At 41.3% G+C, this 20,880-nt stretch overlaps 1 protein-coding gene across 2 annotated transcripts in view; it reads left to right on the top strand.

The window, feature by feature from the left end:
* Nucleotides 1-20,880, top strand: part of LOC306981790 (netrin receptor UNC5D-like) — a 129,398-nt gene that overhangs the window by 92,712 nt on the left and 15,806 nt on the right. For both annotated transcript variants that reach the window (XM_079581455.1, XM_079581454.1), the window contains exons 4-8: nucleotides 1,660-1,763; nucleotides 16,955-17,129; nucleotides 18,795-18,962; nucleotides 19,792-19,965; nucleotides 20,230-20,262. In XM_079581455.1, coding sequence (XP_079437581.1) covers nucleotides 1,660-1,763; nucleotides 16,955-17,129; nucleotides 18,795-18,962; nucleotides 19,792-19,965; nucleotides 20,230-20,262 — 654 coding nt within the window. The remainder of the gene's footprint in view (nucleotides 1-1,659; nucleotides 1,764-16,954; nucleotides 17,130-18,794; nucleotides 18,963-19,791; nucleotides 19,966-20,229; nucleotides 20,263-20,880) is intronic.

Here is a 20,880-nt window from a genome sequence, read left to right as displayed (position 1 = left end):
CTTTCTCCCATTTACACTTAGTTTTATTTTCCACTATCATATATTCTTGTAATAGTTTATACATTTCACATAATTTCCCTTTATTTTTATTGACAAGATATTTTGTTAATCTATTCTTGTTGTGTTTCAAATGTTTCATTAAGTAGCTTCTTATTTGCAAATATTTAAAGAAATGCTTCTTGTCAATTTTAAATTTAGATACAACCATTTCAAAAGAGTCTATGGTATTTTTTGTTATCATCTGGGTGTATGTTGTCAGCCCTTTATCTGCCCAATCCTCAAGGATTCTGTCCATCTTATTTGCAGTAGAAAGAAAGGAAATATTGTTGGGACACCGAACATTTGTTAATGTATAATTATAGCACAGTTACATATGCATTCACCTGTATTACAGAATTATTATATATATGGATTTTATTTATTTATGTATAGTTGTTTCCTGGACTTTCACAAATACATTGATTGTAATCAGTTACTTAAAGCCACACTGTGTACAATTTCACCCAATAAATAAAATTGAATTACAAGCATTTATTTTATGACAGATATTTTCATAATTGGAAAATACCTCATTAATGAACAAACAAACATGAGCTTTTGCTGTGAGTGGCTCAGCTCTCCTAAGACATGGCTGTAACTTTATATTTATATTATTTGTGTATACGTTTGTTAAGTGTGACGTCACGACTTCCGCTTCCGGGTCCTAGCATACCGGCTAATATGTGAGGAAAAAACATTAAAAACTCTTTAATGCAACAATCAATATTTGAAGAGTTCATTTGCAAAAACCAGTACCATTAAAAAAACTCAACGTATGCTTCAACATTTCTCTTTCCATAGCAGTGTTTTTCATTACCAGATTTGTTTCAGTGCCATAAAAATATTAAGTCACTTGTTCTTAATTAAATTCACACAACTTTAGATTCATAAGTGGCATCTGTTAGAAAAAAATTCAAAACGGAGATATCTGCTTTTGCAAATGAACTCTTCATTTCTGAAATTCAACAGAGTTACTGAACCTACTTATTTCTCAGACTCATTGGCCAAAAATGCTGCACCTACTGCTAAAAAAGTATTATTTACTAGTCGGTACTTTCAGGGTTAGTGTAGCTTTCGGGGTTAGTGTAGCTGCATTTATCTCCGCTAAACCGGAAGTACCGATTTTGGTAAATATTACTTTTTTAGCAGGAGGTTCAGCATTTTTGGCTAATGGGCCTGATACATAAGAATGTTCAGTAACTTTCTGTAGAGTTTCACAAATATTGATTGTGGTATTAAAGAGTTTTTTGTAGTTTCTCACACATCTACGTAGAGTAGAGCTGTGACATCACCACTTAACAAACGTATGTCTCCAGCTCGTCTCCATGGAGATGTGACTAAAGTCAGCTCAATTTGAGATTTAAACAGGTTATGTCCTCATCCAAATCTATTCTTTGACTACCCACTGCAAAAATATTATTTTCTGTGTCGAGCTGGTCATTGGGAGCGCACTTTGTATTGATGGCAACAGTAGCCTATAGTCCAGAATGTCACGCAGTGTGCTTTTCAGAGAGGCTATTTTTTTGGTAAAATTAACAGCCTGAAATATCTTACACCATGCTCTTATATAACATATTTAACTGTTTAATATAGCCTACTTCATTTCTTTTGTTGCTCCAGACCTCAGGAAGAACTTTGAGCAGGACCCACAGGCCTCCGAGGTGCCTCTGAATGGGATGATCGTGCTGCACTGTCGGCCCCCAGAGGGAGTGCCTGGGGCTGAGGTGAGATCTCTCTCTCTCTTTCCTCTGACACCATCACGTTTACAAACTGGGCTTGTGTGCCGCAATGTGATATATTGGTTTCTGCTTCAGTATGAGAAATGTCAGAGGCTGTTAATGAGCTGAAAATGCCATCTCTGTAGCTGCACTCTCACACTCAGTGAAGACACTATATTCTGGGAGTTGAATCTCCACTGCACTTGTTCACGTCCATGCTGATTGGCTTGTTTACTTGTCATATATTTCTCTCTTTTCCCACCACTCTCTCCTCTCCATGGCACAGATGTGTGTTTGAGAGTAACTGTCACGCTTGTTAAATTTTCTCTATGGATTTAAAATGAGGCTGGATGTCCCAGAGTGCAGTCCGCCCGTGTGTGAGCGGTGCGGCGCTCTGATGTTACCGCTTCATGTGGAGACTCACCAGGAGCACACGTCAATATCAAAGCCTGTTAGCCTGAGAATCTGAAACTCTGCATTTATTCAAAGGCACAAATTATGACTGAAGGCAAACAGGGTAATGTTTTTTATAGCCATAGGAGAAAAAGTCTTCTTCACGACAGTCAAATGTCAAAATCACCGTGACCTGAACTAACACCATTAAAGACTTCTCTATCTCTATCTTGCATGCTTCTTAAGGTCGTACTGCATAACAATCCAACCAGTAAAATACATGCATTTAACTTCAGGAGGGCTGTTTTTCTCTTTTTATCTCAAGAAACACATTCATGTTAACAACAAAAAAAAACATTAGGGAGAACTAACCCCACACAACCCCACCTGCCCTGCACATGGGCACAGTCACAGTCCAGTTTCCTGTTTTTGACCGTTAATAACTATTTATTGCAATAAGTTATAGATACAGACGGCATCCCGTCATAGAAGGTTTTCTGGCCAGAGACTCCAGGGGGAGGTGTAAGACCCCCCAAGCATCCCATTAACACCTGTATTATCCCCAGAGGGCCTACGGAAAGGATTTATTAAGGTAAACAAGTTACTTAGTTCTGCTTTAAGGAGACTGTATTTACTGAAAACAGTATCTTGGCGCTCTGTTCTAGATTTTTACTTTCATAAAGTAGAGAAAGAGTTAATCTCTTCACCCCTGCCTGAACCGAGTGCATTTTCTCTCGGTTCAGAGAAAATGCACAAGACTTGAGAAGTTAAGTCTTGTGTCAAAGTATTTTCAAGTGCGTGAGGTTTATTAAAGTGTAGATCATTTTCTTGTGCAAACATTCAGGCTCAGTCAAAAACACAGTCCAAGCCAAGGGTTTGTTGTTGGGATGAAATCTGCTCTTGGCCGGCTCACACTCAGAGGGAACACTGCTCTAATGTTTTTTTGGCTGCTGTTCCCCCCGTTTTTTTCTTTTCTTGGAGATGACCGTGGACTAAAGCCGTGGCCCATACATCAGTTTTTTGTGTGCTTTTGAGTGGTGTGTACGATGAAAGATTCAGCGCACACAAATGGAGCATCGGTGTACCACAAGTCCCCCCCCTGCACACTGGTCATCAAATAGGCAAGTCCTCATGCATTCATTAATGCGACTGCAGCCGACAAAGAGAACGGTAACGGTAAATAATGTAGGGACAGATTTAGCTCCCTCTGGTATGGCTAAGTACTTTCACCCTGAGCAGAGGAAGTGTCTGTTTTGGGGACTGTGGTTATTACTGGGGGGTTAAGCTCATTTTTGTTTGCAGAAGTGTGAAATTTGACTCTGAAAGCCACTCGAGCTTTGAGTTTTAGGAATTGGGGTCGCGCAGCAGAACTATAATTGTTCTTAAATCAGACTTTTTTTTTCCATACAGGCTGTTTATTTTTACTCATTACAATTCTTATCTAAAGAGCCAATTTCAATTCAGAGTGTAATGCAATTTGAATCAATGTTACTAAATTTAACAGTGCAAAAAGAGATTAGCTTAAAATGAAATGAGTTCCAAGTTCCCATGCCGTTTCAAGACAAATGTTGAGCTGATTTTAGAGGCTCAAATCCCCTTCGTCGCCGCCTGCTTCCTGCTCTCAGAGGCACAAGGGAGATGAGAAGTTTATCCACATCTCGAAGTTTTTCTGGGCACCTGTGTCGGATGCTAATGAAACTGTGAGAATGGCTTATTATCTGTCCCAGCTGTGACTCTGGCAGAGTATAGGCCTAATCTGTGAATAGTGTCGGCCCACGGAGGACGTATTAGTTGAAATGTTTAAATCTGCGCTTGACTCAAGGCAGGGCTCATGGTGACGATTTTTGGAACTGGTGCAGTTCGTAAAAAGAAAGTGTAATATAGTGTGCAATGCATAATTGGTTGTGGAGGCGACGATAAATCAACCTCTATCTGGATAAATCATTTAATTATGTTGCCAACATGACAAACAGACAAGTGGAGCTGAAGAATGATGAATGTATAAATACAATAAGGCCATCAAAGATCAGATTGGTTTGTCAATTGTTCCTTTTTTGTTTATCTTAAATTCTTGTAAAATAAATAGTTTCATATATTTTACAAAAGTGGATTAAGACATGTCTAGATTGAGTTGGCTATAAATTAGGACAATATTGTCGGTGTTTGCATTTTTCCTTTGGTATAGTCCAAAAATCAGAAAGGAGTAGGGGTGTAACAATGCATCGGGCCACATTGTACTAATGTACTCTATGTTTATATTGTCAGAGGCGCAGAACAGGAGCCTCAAATCAAATGCGCTGTTTTCACTGTTGTTTATGGAAAGTGAAATCAAAAACGTAGCACTTTTTATTTTTTTAGAACACTTTGATGTGGTTTTCTATTTTATTTTGCATTGTGAGACAAGGGGCACATTTTATTATAAAGTTAGAATGTTTTGCCAGTTTTATTCTGAGATTGTAAATACTGCCTAATAATGAACATTTAGGCTATTTTAATTCAAAACCAACGTGTTATTTGTATTGCACCGTGATGCACCGAACTGTGTGTCCTGCTCCATGATCCGGACCGTGAGATTTATTCATTTATTATAGGGACGGTGCATATAATATACATTATACATGTAAATATGCCAGAATTAGCCTAAGGGCTATTTTTTATCTGTAGTCCCTGGACAGTTGTTAAGTGTCATCCTGAAGGAAATAAAAGTACAATTATACACATAACACAATCCAATAAAATGCATCACAATAAAACAGCACTCTCAATAACACAAACCAAACATGACAGACATTACAACAAGACTGTTACAAACTCAACAACTACAACAGACAAGAACAAGAGGCCAGCAGGGGGCAGCGAGAGGTGATCCTGTCTGTGCTGACCGCTCTGATTCTCAATGAGTCATTTCTTAAACTGTTTTGTAAATGAGTTATATGTATTGATATTTTGAATTGTTGTGGGGGTGAGGTTCCATTCATGGGCAGCTCGGACAGATAAGGTGGTTTGACCAAAGAGGCTTTTTCTCAGGGGGACGATGCAGTCACCTCTGCTTCTCCTGAGTTCTGTTGTTCCAGTGTGAATGAACTGTCTGAGTGTGGGTGATGACAAACTATGTATTATTTTATAGATGAGGCAGAGATGAGATGGTATTTGACCATATTTTCCCAACTGAGTAAATGATGCTTTTGTAATAGTGGACAGTGATGACATGAGAGTGGTTTCTGGTCCAGAGTTTTTATGGTGCGTTTGTACAGGGACTGGATGGGGTTGAAAGTTGTGATATTAACATGTGACCAGGCGGTTAAACAGTAGGTATAATGTGAAAATATCATTGAGTACATGTACATTTTTGCTGCTTGAATAGACATTTGGTGCCGGATGTGTCTGAAGTTGCTGATTTATACTGGGTTACAGTCTGCAGCCGAACATCCGGCTCATCAATACGACTAGCGTGAGACTTAGAGAACAGCATTGACACTGTTTTCGATGTGTCTAACATAGGTTGGAGTGCTTCAGCCATGCTGTGATGTGACCCATGGCCTGGGTTAGCTTTCAGCCACTTGGGAAGCACTGCTGCCATGAACATATAGCACTGGGTCATCTGCATGCATTTGCACAGAGACATCTGGGCAGGCGGATGGGAGGTCATTAATGTAAAGTGAGAATAATAAAGGCCCCAGGATTGACCCTTGAGGCACACCAGGTCGAGACAGGCAGGGCAGAAGAGTGGCAGCTTGAGAGCGATTATTCAGATATGACTGCATCCATTTTTTAGTATTGATGGAAAAAATTAAGTTCTGTAATTTAGTCAGCAGGATGTTGTGATTTACTGTATCAAATGCTTTTCATAAGTCAAGGAAGACTGCACCAACAACCCCTCCCTTGTCCAACAACCCTCGGATGTTCTCGATAAAGAAGCAGGTGGCAGTTTCAGTCGCGTAACTGGCTCTAAAGCCAAATTGCATTGGGTGTAGGGCAATGGAGGTGGTGTTGAGGTGTTCAATTATGTCATTTGAGACCAACTTTTCAGCAACTTTGGACATTATGGGAAGTATACAGGTACACTCTCATCCACAGAGGAAGTGATACTATTTGAGGTTTCTGGTACCAAAAAAAAGCCACAGAATCTACAAAATAATGGTTAAATGCCTGGGCCACTTCTCCTGGGTCACTTATTTGTTTTTTCCCCATCTTGATTGTCAGAGTTTATGCACTCTGGGACCAGTAAGCTTTTTAATCTGATCCCATTTTATTTTGCGATTTCCAATTGCCCTCGTTGTTATTGACAGAAAGAAGCTAGCCTTTCCGCAAGGATCTAACCACTTTATTTCTTAGCATAGTAAAACGACCCCTGTCATGTGTAGATTTGGTATTTCGCAATCTTTTTCACAATCCACAAAGTTTAATATGCCATCCCAATGTATTCCTTGCACTGCAACTACAAAGTTTTGGTCATTATTTTTAGGAGTTCCTGTGGACCCATCTTGAACTAATAAGAACTAAATCGTTTTTTCCCCCCAATTTTCGATTCAGAAGGATTAAGTTGTGGTCAGATAAACCCCACATATTTACCGTTCTTTCTGGCTTATTACAGAACATTAGATCTATTTGTGTTGTATATTGATGATTTGCTTCAGATCAAACTTGTCTGTGATTTGCTTGAGTTTCTTTCTGGGGGGTTTGTCTTCCCAAATTGATGTTCAAGTCCCCCATCATAATGATTTCTTTTTCCAAATTACATTCTTTACACAAGCACTCAAATTGGTCATAGAAACTTCAGTTGGTTGATGGTGGTCTATAGATTACAATAATTCTATGAGACATTTGTGGGGACAGGGAGATATTCAGCCCTAAGCTTTCCAACTGAGTACCATTTGACCACTGGATTTCTTGGCACTTAAATATGCTTTTCACATAGACCCTCCCTTTTTGGGTCCTTCTCTGTCTTTCCTATACAGATTGTACCCAGGGATATTCAGTGCTGCAGTAGGAGAATTTTGATTTAGCCAGGTTTTTGCTCACTCTTAGATGAAATAGTTTGTATGTTTATATGATCACCTAAAAGGCCACTTGGTTTTCGCCTTAGAGTCCCAGACGATTCCCGAATGATTGACAGTCTGAAAGACCTCCCATTTCCGTTTTTTCCCGACACCTGGATTCAGTCGTTTCCTGAACTGAGAGAGATAACGTCTATGGACATGCAGCCCACGAGCACAAAGCTACAGAGGGAAGAGAAGAAGAGCTATACAGAGGGAACAGTGAATTAGTATTGAATCTGGATGTTGTTTTTATTAGAAGCACGGAGATACAGTGCACATAAACCCAGCGGTGTCAGAAGTCAGGAAGAGGGAAGGTAGTTTGACGTTTTATACTCACGGTGTCACCAGACGGCAAGAGGATACATTATGTTGCCGATTAAAAACATAAAACATTGTACTCTATAACACAGTCAACAACCAGTCCCCATTGGTCAAGTCTTTATCAGTGTATTTATTGAGCAACACTGAACTCTCCAATATATGGAATAATTGCTCCTGTCCCCACATAGTCTACTCCTGCATGCAAACAACAAACCACTAATCAAACATTTTAGCCATTACAGATTTTCTCTTAGGGAAGACAAATGAACCGGTAAATAAGTCTACAATACCTGCCTCTACAGTTTCACAATCATTGCATCCGCATTAACGGCTTAAGTATTCCTTACCGAGTCGAATTAATCATCAGCGTCATATCCCGAGTCATTTGAAGCACTTAAAATGTAATTATTCAGTAATAAACATAACATTTCCAGACACGGTAGAGAGAGAAAGCAAGGACATGACAGGGGTCCTATAGGCTCGACCCGCCTCCAGACTATGCAGCTGTCATAATTGGAGAGCTCATTTGTTTAATGTGATTTAGGCGTTGTAAGGCAGAGAAGGCACGTCAGCAAAGGGAAAGGGCTGTTAATGACACTCTCATTGAATAAGATGGAACAAAACCTGCTGCAATGTTTTGTAACAGTCTGGATGTCGCTTCAAATGTAAATGAACTGAAACTGAGATCACATTTCTTCAGGCTCACTGGAACAAGGAGTGATAGAATGAAATAACTTATGAACACAACATAGATGAGTATGAGTAAATTCATAAACTTCAAGAAATGCAAAGTCCGTATGTTTATTGAGCGTGTGAATCCTTATATGAAGCTTCAGTGCAAATTCAACCTGGAAGACCTTCATTCATCCTTCATTATCCAATCACAGCCCCATCTCGAGCCGCACGGTTCTCGTCAGGCAGTCACCGCAGCTGCTCATCCTGCTTCAGCCATTCATCGCACAATCACTCGGCCGTTTCCCAGCTGTGCTGCAACCCTCCTCCGCCTGGCCTCTCCTCGGCTCTGCTCGTTGCGTCAACCGACTGCCCCGGGTCTCTTCCTACCACCGCCAGTGTCCGGGCTCCGGGGGAAGATTCTGGCTATCATCTATCATCGCCATGTATTCCATATCATCAATGCCTCTGAGTCTTTACATGTTGAATTATAATAAAATAATTTGTCAGTCCTTGGATACATTGTATGTTCTAGTGTGAACCGTAGGCAAATTTTTCCCCATTGCTGAATGTATGTCTTACCTAGTCATTTCCTCCGTTTGATCAAGGAATGGTTTGTAGTCCGTCAAAAAATAGACTCTTTGTGAATACTTTCTGTCGCATCGCACAGGCTCATGTAGCTCATGTTAATCAACATCAACTTTATCAGTTTTTTATTTCTTGCGGACCTGCATTGTGTGCTCAGAACGTTAGCTAACCATCTACTTGAAGTGGCCGTAAAAAAAAACTTCTGCATGTGAGAAGCTGAGAGCTAATAAACTGCACGGATTGATAAAACTGGAGCAAAATAGCACTGTTTGTGTCAATTTGGCTTATAAGAAACAACTGGATTCCACAGGCTTCATCTTGTTTGATGAACATCATGACCTTTTCTATATTCAGGGAAACAAAATGGTCGGGATTTTATTCTGAGGAAAAATTGTACAATCTCAGAATTCACAGGTTGATTCATTATCAGAGGTGTTCTGTGTGTCTCCCACACAAAGGGCCTGAGTGACTAAACCAGGTGCTAGATTGTGAGTTGAACTTAAACTGAGCATGTGCAATTCTGTGGGCGTGTAGCACCTGATTTACCATTAGTGCTGCAAATGTGATATGTTTACGCTAATCGAGTTTACTGCGTGAGCCGAGGCTGCTGCTCTTACATTTTTATTCAATGCCTTTTGTTTTGTTTTCCATTTTAGGGGAGCCACAATTTCAACGGTCTCGTCATCAGTTAGAGCTTCCACTTTTTGATATCAATAATGATTCGTTCATTCATTTACTTCATGAAGATGATGCACTTAAGGAACCACGAATAGGTTTGCCAAGACACAGACATTTGTTAACGCTTATACAGAGTAGTGTCATCATGTGGCACCATGTGGAGACTGCAATGTACACAATGACACGCCATGGTGGGGCAATGAAGGTGTGAAACTGACGAGCAAAACATCTAAAAGAGGGTGCCACGAGCTCAGCAGACAACGGTGTGTTTTTCCCAGGCCATCAAAACTGTGGAGAAAATACTGGCGACAACATGATTCTTGATTTATTGATTTTGCTGCTCCTTTTTTTCCCAAACAGATTGCTTGAAAAGAGCAACGCAATCCTGTGAGTTTGTTGGCTGCGGTTCTATTCCCTTGTCAAATGTACACAGTCTGGAAGTATACAGACTCACACACACTCCCAGTGGGGCAGAGTTTTTAATCCTCAAATACACTGCCATAAATCAAAGCTCTGTCCCAGGCGCTCCGGCTCGTCTCCCTCAATGAAAAGCTCAAGCCAGTGGCATATTAATAGCAATTTATAGGAGCAGCCATGCGGAGAGGGGAGCATCAACACGGCGTCCTTTAGTTTGTGATTTCTTATTACTTTTCTCTGCTACGCACAGGCAGAGTGACGGGCCGATGAAGAGGTGACTTGACTAATCCATTATGCCTCACGCAAATGACTGTCAGTCACGTCGTCCCTACCGCTGTTTTCACAGAGAGACATAATGCTTCACTGCTGTGTCTGAAATACGATAGGCAAGGCAAGGCAAGGCAAGTTTATTTGTAGAGCACAATTCATACACAAGGCAATTCAAAGTGCTTCACAGTTGCATAAATATAAGAAAACCAATACAATCAATAAAACATCAACATAGAATTAATCAATTACAGTAAGAGGCAAGAGTGTAGATAAAATACTTTCAGTTATATGCATTTTTAAGTCTTGTTTTGATTCGCTCTGTCTTGAGCACTATTTTTAAGTCTTGTTTTGACTCGCTCTGTCTTGAGCACTATTTCGCTCTGTCTTGAGCACTATTTTTAAGTCTTGTTTTGACTTGCTCTGTCTTGAGCACTATTTCGCTCTGTCTTGAGCACTATTTTTAAGTCTTGTTTTGACTCGCTCTGTCTTGAGCACTATTTCGCTCTGTCTTGAGCACTATTTTTAAGTCGTGTTTGGACTCGCTCTGTCTTGAGCACTATTTCGCTCTGTCTTGAGCTCTATTTTTAATTCTTGTTGTGACTCGCTCTGTCTTGAGCACCATTTTTAAGTCTTGTTTTGACTCGCTCTGTCTTGAGCACTATTTCGCTCTGTCTTGAGCACTATTTCGCTCTGTCTTGAGCACTATTTCGCTCTGTCTTGAGCACTATTTTTCTTGCTCGTTCAAAAGTAAGTTACCTAACCTCTGTTTTTGTCGCTCCTTCTCCTCTGGACATCAATATAAAATTAATCAATTACAGTAAAAGACGAGAGTGCAGATAAAATACTTTCAGTTATATACACGGGCAAACAGAACTGTTTTCAGCCTGGATTTGAACATTGTCAGAGTTGAGGCCTGTCTCACATCCTCGTGAAGACTGTTCCAGATTTTAGCTGCATGAAACTGAAACGCAGCCTCACCGTGTTTATTATTGACTCTGGGAACCACCAGGAGGCCCCTCCCTGAGGTTCTCAGGGCCCGAGATGGTTCATACGGCTCTAACATGTCAGAGATGTACTTTGGAGCTAAACCATGAAATGACTTGTACACAAGCAGAGCTGTTTTAAAGTCTATTCTCTGAGTGACAGGAAGCCAGTGCAGAGACTGGAGCACTGGACTAATATGGTCGTATTTCCTGGTTCTTGTCAGGACTCGAGCAGCAGCGTTCTGGATGTACTGTAGCTGTCTGATAGCTCGTTTAGAGAGGCCAGTGAGTAGGCCGTTACAGTAGTCTAATCTGCTGGAGACAAATGCATGGATAAGTCTCTCTAAGTCTGGTTTTGACACTATTCCTCTGATCTTAGCAATGTTTTTCAGATGGTAAAAAGCTGCTGATGTTATTGCTTTGATGTGGCTGTTTAAGTTCAGGTCTGAGTCCATGATTACTCCTAGATTTCTAACCTGATTTTTTGGTTTTAGAGAGAGAGACTCAAGGTGACTGACAACACTTTGTCTTTGTGCCTGTGGGCCAAAAACAATGATCTCAGTTTTGTCTGAGTTTAGTTGGAGAAAGTTGTTTTGCATCCACAAACTGATCTGTTGGATGCAGTGACAGAGTGTATCTACAGGCCCATGTTCACCAGCCGTCAGTGACACGTAGATTTGAGTGTCATCTGCATAGTTGTGGTACGACACGTTGTTGCTGTTTATTAGCTGACCCAATGGAAGCATGTACATGTTGAATAAGAGAGGTCCCAAGATTGACCCCTGGGGGACTCCACAGGTCATGGCAATTTTGTCTGAGACACAGTTGCCAATTTCAACAAAGTACGTCCTGTCCTCGAGATAGGACTTAAACCAGTTTAGAGCATTACCAGAGATTCCCACCCAGTTTTCTAACCTGTGAAGTAAGATCCCGTGGTCCACTGTGTCAAAGGCAGCGCTCAGGTCCAGCAGAACTAAAACTGAGACCTTACCTGCGTTGGTGTTCATACGGATATCATTTGTCACCTTGATCAGAGCTGTCTCAGTGCTGTGGTGGGGCCTAAAGCCTGACTGGAAAGTATCAAACACATTGTTAGACAGGAGAAAGTAAGTGAGCTGCTGATATACTACTTTCTCTAGGACTTTTCCTAAGAATGGCAGGTTTGATATGGGCCGGTAGTTGTTCATTACCTTGGCATCAAGGCTGCTCTTCTTTAGAAGAGGCTTGATGACTGCAGTTTTCAAGGCCTTTGGAAATGCTCCAGTCTCGAGTGAGATGTTAACTAACTGAGCAAGTTGTGGTAACAAGCTGGTCAGCACAGACTTCAGAAATTTAGTGGGTAATTCATCAAGGCAGCATGTACATGAACTCAGACCGGAGATAACCTCTTCGATTGTTTTGTCAGTAACAGGTGTGAAATGTGTCAGCTCAAGGTGTTTATCTGGTGGCAGAGTTTCTATTTGTGTTGTGGAGATTATGGCATTTTTAATGCTTTGGACTTTGTCATAGAAAAATATTGCAAACTCATTACACTTAGATGTAGAGATTAGTTCTAGGGGCAGTGAAACTGGAGGGTTAGTTAATCTGTTTACTGTGGAAAACAGAACGCGAGAATTGTTTCTGCAGTTTGAGATGATTTTAGAGAAGTACTTCTCCCTTGCTCCACGCAAAATATGGTTGAACACACAAAGTACTTCTTTGTAAACCTCAAAATGAACCTGGAGCTTTGACTTGCGCCATTTCCGTTCGGCTTTTCGGCACTCCCTTTTCTGTGCCCTGACCGAATCTTCACTTCTCCAAGGTGCCTTTTGCCTATTGTTAACCATTTTAACCTTGACAGGAGCAATAGTATCCAAAACATTTAAGACCCTTGATGTGTAGGAGTCCAACAGATTATCAACATTAGAACATGGGGCATTTTCAAATCTGATCATCTCCATAAACTGTGTCCCTGTTGTATCATTTATGTGTCTTCCTTGAATAACTCCAGGCCCGACCACTGGTTTCGGTGTAACACACAGGTCAAAGAAGACACAAAAATGATCAGACAAAGCAACATCAACAACATTCACATTTGATATATTAACACCTTTTGTAATAACTAGATCTAGAGTGTGGCCTTTGTTGTGAGTTGCCTCACTCACGTGCTGAGTTAAACCAAACATTTCAAGGACAGCACCGAGTTCTATTGCATGCCTGTCGTTGGTCACATCCACATGCACATTAAAATCACCTGAAATTACTAAACAATCGAAATCAATGCATATAAATGACAGTAATTGAGTAAAATCTTCAATAAAACAGTTCTGTGGTGGTTTGTAAATAGTCATATAAAGTATGGGAGATTGTTTTATCTCCATTTTGAATGACACATACTCAAACGTTGGAAAAACCCCAAATGACAATTTTTGCAGGAGTAAATTGTCCCTGAATATGGCACAAACACCCCCACCCCTCTGGTTTTGGCGTGTTTCAGACACAAAATTGAAGTGAGATGGACTACACTCAATCAAAACTGCATTACCAGTGTTTTTGTCTAGCCATGTTTCAGTTAAAAACATAAAATCTAGATTATAAGAGGAAATAAAACTATTTATTAAAAAGGACTTGTTTTTTAGCGATCTGACATTGAGTACAGCATGTTTGAGATTTATCTGTGTTTGAGTGGATGGAATCTTTTTGCAGGGGATATGGATTAGATTTCTTTGATTGGACGGTCTGACTGTCCCTCTCTTATCTAATCTATGTTGTTTGACAGTACTAATTGTCTTGTAAGAACACACTCCCTCTATGGACCTCTGGTTGGTTTTGAGTTTGCTATGTATGGTAGCAACGCAGAGGCCCCTAATGTCCTAGACAGCAGCAGTGAAGCTGCTGGAGATAACAGCTGTGGGCGCCGGTGGTGGGGGCCGAGCTGGGGAGACCTTGGTTTGTGGATGCTTCTTTGGGCATGAAAGCCTTGGTCTTGACGTCAAGTTTTCAAGATGGTTGGAAAATCCCATAGGTGACTCTGAGGATGGGAACAATTCAGAAAAGTCTCTGGAGGGTGTAGATGTAGTAGTCGGGCTCAAGGCCTGTGGTGGAGTAGGTGAAAGTGCTCCTTCGGCTGAATCATTTAATAAAGGTGCAGGTGGTGCTGAAGCTGAGCTTTTCCCCGGAGATGCAGGTGGTGATGCTGCTATTGTTGAAACGCTTTCTGGAGATGCGGGTGGTGCTGGTGCAGCTAAATCCTTAACTGCAGCGGAGTCCACCGGTGCAGATGGTGCTGCTGTGGCTGAATCCTTAACTGTGGCTGATTCCATAGGTGCAGATGGTGCTGCTGTGGCTGAATCCTTAACTGTGGCTAAGTCCGTAGGTGCAGGTGGTGCTGCTATGGCTGAAACCTTTACTGCAGCTGAGTCCTTTACGGCAGATGCAGATGACGCAGCTGTGACTGTATCATTTATTGGTGGTGCAGTTGAGCCCTTTGCTGCTGAGCCAGGAGCTCTTCTCATGCTCCTTTCGGCTCCCCCTTGTAGCTCAGGCCTCCACTGATTTTGCAGAGCGTGGAGGAGATTTTCCGTCAGTCGTCTCACTCCACCTCTGCTCAAGTGAGGCCCATTTCCTCTAAACAGGTCATCACGTTGCCAGAACAGATTAAAGTTCTCTATGAAATACAATCCTCTCGACTCACAGACATTGGACAGCCATGTATTCAACTGAAACAGCCGGGAGAATTTGTTTATTCTTCCGTCGATGTTTGGGATGGGTCCACTGATGAACATTTGTATTGCCTCTTTATCCAGACAATCAAGTCTCTCAAAAAGTGTTTTGAACTTTTCTTTCAGGGCTTCAGACTCTTCGTCTCTTATGTCCACAGCACCAACATGTATGATAAGTTTGTCAATCCCAGGGTTATTTGTGATTTCCTTGTTTAGAACATCTATGATGTCAGAAACTGTGGCGCTGGGATAACTGCTTGTAGTAATCCTGTCATTGTTTATATTAGATATGGCTCCGTCTCCAAGCACCAGGATATCTCTGGCCTTGACACTTGCCACACTTTTCCTCTCGAGCTTTGTTTTGACTTCTTTTTCTCTGTCTCTCTCTGATTTTCTCCGTTTGTTATGCTCATCTTCTGAGAGAGGTGAAAATCTGTTTGTTAACTTTATTCCAGGTTTATTTTTGCTAGCACGTTTTCTTTGCTTTGGCCTGGCGCCAAGTTGTCTGTTTAGTTTCGGGAACGTTACGGTATCGTCTAGCTTTAGGTTGCAAGTATCAGTTTTTCCAGTCTTCTTACCGTGTTCCATAGGGAGCGTGTCATTAAGTCCTTTATCCATCTCAAAGGCGAGAATTTTGTCCCGGAGCAAAAGAATTTCTTGTTGATAAATCCGACAGCTTTCACAAGAAGATGTTTGCGTTACTCCTGCAGCCATGTTGATAAGACTGTCGTCGCTGGTCCAGATGAGTTGTAAAAAATAAAAGGCATAAAATGATTAAAAATGATTTAAAAAGTCTTGGCTCACTTAGAAGAAGAGAATAAAATCATATCCGTGTGACATGTGCCAAAAAAGAGTGATTAAAAAAGCGAATAAAGAGGCAAGCAGCATAAGCAAGCAGAGACACGACTGCAGTATAACAATTACAGTTTCTAAACACAGGTTATCTGAATGCTAAAGTCCCGAACAATATACACGCGGTGCTCGAGCGGTGCTCGAGCGGGGCCGTCGGGGGCCGTCCCGGGAAACGGGGACGGCCCCCGACGGCCCCCCGAAACGGGGGCCGTCCCGGGAAACGGGATAGGAGGGAGTTTTCATTTTCTACACATCTTGAACATCATTCATTCTGCAAAGCGTTTTTGTGGTTTTAAGCAGAAAGATAATATGACAAAGCGTGAAGTATATGAAGTAACAATTTTGTCAATCAGTTGTTTTGCAGAGCCCAATGTCACAACAGGAGTTACCTCACAGGGCTGCACCAAACATTAAAACAGCGAAACAAAATGTAATGTCCAAGCAAATGTAGTGTCCAAGCAAACATAATGTCCAACAGAGGTAATGTCGAAATAAGCAGCAGATGGAAATGTGCCTGAGGGGACACAGAAAAACTCAAAAAACCCAGTGGTAGAAAAGAGAAACCTCGGGGAGAACCACAGAAGGAGAGGTCCACTCCCATGGATGGACAGGCTAATGGGAGTCCCTCTGCAGATAGGTCAGCGGGATTGAGTTAAGCCTAATTATTAAATCATGCAACTCCTTGCATATGTATGATGTTACATAGGGGTGGGCGATATAGCAAAAACAATCATCACGATTCTTTGTTTTCAATTTGATTCAATTCAAGAACATGAGCCAAGACCCTTTTCTATAAACCTCAGATTGAGCAAAAAATATTTAATCCTCCCCAGTATCATTTATTATACAGAAATCCTCCATTGTTCTCATTTAAACTCTGTGCTTTTCCTGTCCAAGAATTAGTTAAATATTAAGTCCCGAGACGATTATTGAAATAGACAAATGTTGAGATTGTGATTTCGATTAAATTTCCATGAATTGCCCAGCCCTAATATTACACTTGCTATATTAATACAATTGTAATTCTATATTAACTCTACATTTTGACTTTTATCACAAGAGCCTGTTTGAACCTGTTTGACTCTTCTCTGCACAGGCTTATGTAAACGTTGTAGCATTGCATTGATGTGAAGCGCTCTGTGTTTTGTGATGTATTTCTGCACCGAAAACACTGAAATTGGTCATGGCTCACATTTGGCCTCCGAGCTGCAGTCTGTTTTAGAAACGAATCAACTTTAGATGATTCAAAGGGATAATGAACGCATTTTGAATCTCTTTTTAAGGTGGAATGGTTTCGAAATGATGAGCCCATTAGCGCTGATGGAGTGATCAATACGCGAGGAGACCATAACCTCATCATACCCGAGGCCCGGCTGTTGGACTCGGGAAACTACACGTGTGTGGCCAGCAACGTGGTGGCGAAGAGGAGGAGTGCCACTGCCACTGTTGTCGTCTACGGTGGGAACCATTTCCTGTCATTTCTATTAAACAATCAATTTGACATGAGAGGAATGTCAACTCTTTAGCGCCACTAAAATCCCCACTGATTTTAATTTTGAGAGACATGGTGCAACCAGTGTGTGGCTTTGCTCATGAACAAATTATTATCCCACTAAAGACAGAGGGAAGTCGCAATATTTTACCCTGATCAATTATTTAAGGAATACGAGAGCTGTCACAACAAGCTGAGACTGCTGTACCAAGCAAGTGCCTCTGCCTGCTCTGCAAACACATACTTGATTCAAGCCAGTTTCAGCTTCAGTGAGCAATGTTACATGTTTGAAATAAGATACTCTGGTGGATCACCCTGTCTTATACAGGAAACTCAAAGAAATGTTATTATTTTGAAAGTCTAGAGATAGATGTGTGTCTCATTGATCCAAGCAGGGGAAGACATTCGGAACTTCTTCTTACTTGCTGGTGTTTTCTGAATGCTCATTTAGCTGCTAATATAGATTCATGTGATTCATTCTGACAGCGATTGCTAGGGCCTATCGATCATTAATTTACATAATGATAATGAAGTCAGTGACAGGCTTAATGCTCCCAGTCTCCTCCAACAGATGCACAAGCTGAGACACCAGTGTTTCTTCTCTCGCCATCACAGTGAATGAGCTTATTAGTCAATCACTCAGCATTACTTCAAACAACAAATCAAGAGCTGACGTGTAGGCAGACAGAAGGGGAGACATCATTGATCATGTTTGTGTTCCTTTGTGACAATGCGCGGTGATGGAGCTTCAGTCTGCGTGATTGTACTGAAACTCCATTGTCTGTCTAACGTCTCGTTTGTCATTACTGCTACTGTAGTTCAGCGGCGCAAATTAGTTGGGTGGGACTTTTGGGGGTTTCTAGGTTTATGCCCGGTTGTTCCAGTTTAAAAGGGCTAGATGCAAGTTGGTCATCTTATACTCACTACTGCCACCTCAGGTCATACATGTAGCTGCAGCTTCTATATTAAACTCGTACTTGACGGCACTTCAGACCCAAAGTAACAACTTTTTGAGTGACAGTGCAGGTCTGGGCTCATTCTACACATTAGGACATGGCTGGAACATGTAGGGGGAGGAAAATACGTAATTTTAACATTTTTGAACGCTGTATAGTCCCTTTAAGTCTGTTTTTGACCTGATCTACAGTAGGCCCAGTGGCCAAATAGTTTATGTCATGGTAGTTAAGTTCCAACAAAGATGAATGTTCTAAAACAGCAGAAATGCAATGGAATAGGTCTTTTGTTTGGTATATATTTTTGTAGGGCAACCAGTGTAGATTTGTATTTTTGATATTGCTTTAGATTGAGGTGTTCTCATTAAGTATTAATGAGCATTAGTAATCAGTTTAGGGTGAGGGCAAGGGTTGAGGTCAGGGTTAGGGTTGGCTATGAATAAGCACATTATTAATGGCCTATTAGTTTTTTAACAAATAAAAGTATAATAAGCAGTGTGTTAAAACGTTACAAGCATTTATTAATGCTTATTAATTCCTTATTAATACTTAACGAGCACATCTTATTATAAAGCATAACCGTATTTTTTAAACAAAAGGATTAAATATTACGATTTTACCACCAGGGAAAGCGTGAGAGAGGTGTGAAAATGAAGACATTTTCTGTAATGCTTTCAGTGAACGGAGGCTGGTCGATGTGGACGGACTGGTCTCCCTGTAATGTGCGCTGTGGCCGCGGGATGCAGAAACGCTCACGCTCTTGCACCAACCCCACTCCTCTGAATGGAGGAGCCTTCTGTGAGGGCATGTCTGTGCAAAAGAGCACCTGCAGCATACTCTGTCCAGGTAAGCACTCTGCAAAGTGCTGTGCAAGTCATATACTCACATTGTAAACAATGTACAGAGGTAGATGAGGACCTTTTATGCCTATATCACAATATGTGTGGATATATGTGGGTATAAAGCTGGCCTGTATAAAGATAGAACTGAAGAATTTGCCTTAGAGACAGAAAACACTTTACAGGTTATGTGGCATTAAGTATGGTTCATGGTTTCATTGCTTGTTATGTAATGGAGGATGATGGTCATGCAAAGGTTTCTACAATTACCGGTATCTTCTCAAAAACATACAAGTTTGCTTTTTAGTAGTTTCTGCTTCAAAACAACTAGCTGTGATTTGTATATCCTTCATGGTTCATTCTTCTCTGCCCCTAATGCCCATGCGCTGCACGTCTCAGCTGCTGATGTGCCTGTGGTTTACAGTATATCTGAATATGATGCAATGGACTCTAAATACAGCATATATAAAGAAAGTATATTGGGAATACAGAGCATGAGATGGAGAACAAAACTGAGTGACTGTGCAGAAGAAGCACTGAGAGCATGAACTGAGGTTGAGCTCTAATAGCTCTGATATATAATCTGCCCATATGTTTCTATATAAGGCAGTACTCTCTTTTTAGGCATCAGGCATGGAAAATTAACATGAGAGAGTATTTCACAACAGCTTGATCTGCAAAAAGTACCTTAAATAGTTTTGCTGTTGGTGTGAGGGAAAAAGAGACAGTCAGACACCCCCCGATGGCTTGCGCTCTCCTTCACTTGGGTCGGGAACAACTATTCTAACCTAAACAATATGATAGCACATTTTCTCCTCTTTGCATCTGACCTTTAGTGGATGGCGGCTGGGGGGAGTGGGGGGAGTGGGGGGAGTGGACCCCCTGCAGCACAGACTGTGAGAGGCAGAGATCGAGAGAGTGCAGTGCTCCAGAGCCCAAGCATGGAGGAAGGCTGTGTGATGGAGTGTCTGTGTCCGCAGAAAACTGCACGGGAGGAGAGTGCACTCAGGGTGCGTACACACAGCTCTTGTCAGGGACTTTGTGCCTCAAGACTGTGTCATTATGCATTTAATGCTCATCACTCATGGTAGCATAGGCCCAGATCATGATCATTTTTATAATCTCACTCATTAACAGCACGCTCATCTATCTTCATTAGTCATCCTCTCCACTTCATAGACTTAACATTGGTGTGCATGCATACACGAGAAGGCATTAGAAGGAAACACTTTTGATGCTCCCCAGAGATGCCATTTTTCTCCTGTTCATTTCAGATCGAAAATTGCTGCATGATCCAAAACCACATGGTGAGTACTTTTGTGTTATTGTATAAATCTGCACCTAATCTAGAAAGATTGGTGAGGAAAAATAGTTAAATAAATATTAATTGATCAAGGACTGGTAGCTGGAAAGGACCTCTCAAATCAACATGCAAGTTACTGGTGATACAATCAAATATTTTGTTGTGGTATTTTTAAAAGGTAGATTTTTATCTTTGTCTCGTTATATTTGGCTCAGCTGCTGCCAAATCTTCCCAAGCCCTCAATTAACCTGCTATAGTAGCTCTTAATGCCACTTTGCATATTTCTTCCTCGTGATCGGAGCTTCGGGAGGATTTCTGAGCATATCTTGTTTCACCAAAGATCTCATTACCAAGCATGCAGCCCCTTTATTCTACGCTCTTTTCCTTGGAGTCGTCAGCCTTGTGTATGACTGGTGGGACCTGATAGACCGGCGATCATTGTAGATGAGCTAATTTAATGAATTGGTTTTGTCACATTATCCCTGAGGAACACCCAGCTCCTCCACTGCGCTGGAGCAGAGCAGTGTTTCAGATGACAGTCAGGTGCTGGCTTGATTATAATCTCCTTCCTTCCGAGGTTCCTCATTAGTGGCTTTCACACTTCAAGAAGGAACAATGAAGC

Source organism: Gobius niger (assembly GCF_951799975.1).
Source record: "Gobius niger genome assembly, chromosome: 2".
In the NCBI taxonomy this organism is placed as follows: domain Eukaryota; kingdom Metazoa; phylum Chordata; class Actinopteri; order Gobiiformes; family Gobiidae; genus Gobius; species Gobius niger.
This window is presented reverse-complemented; position numbering and strand designations above follow the sequence as displayed.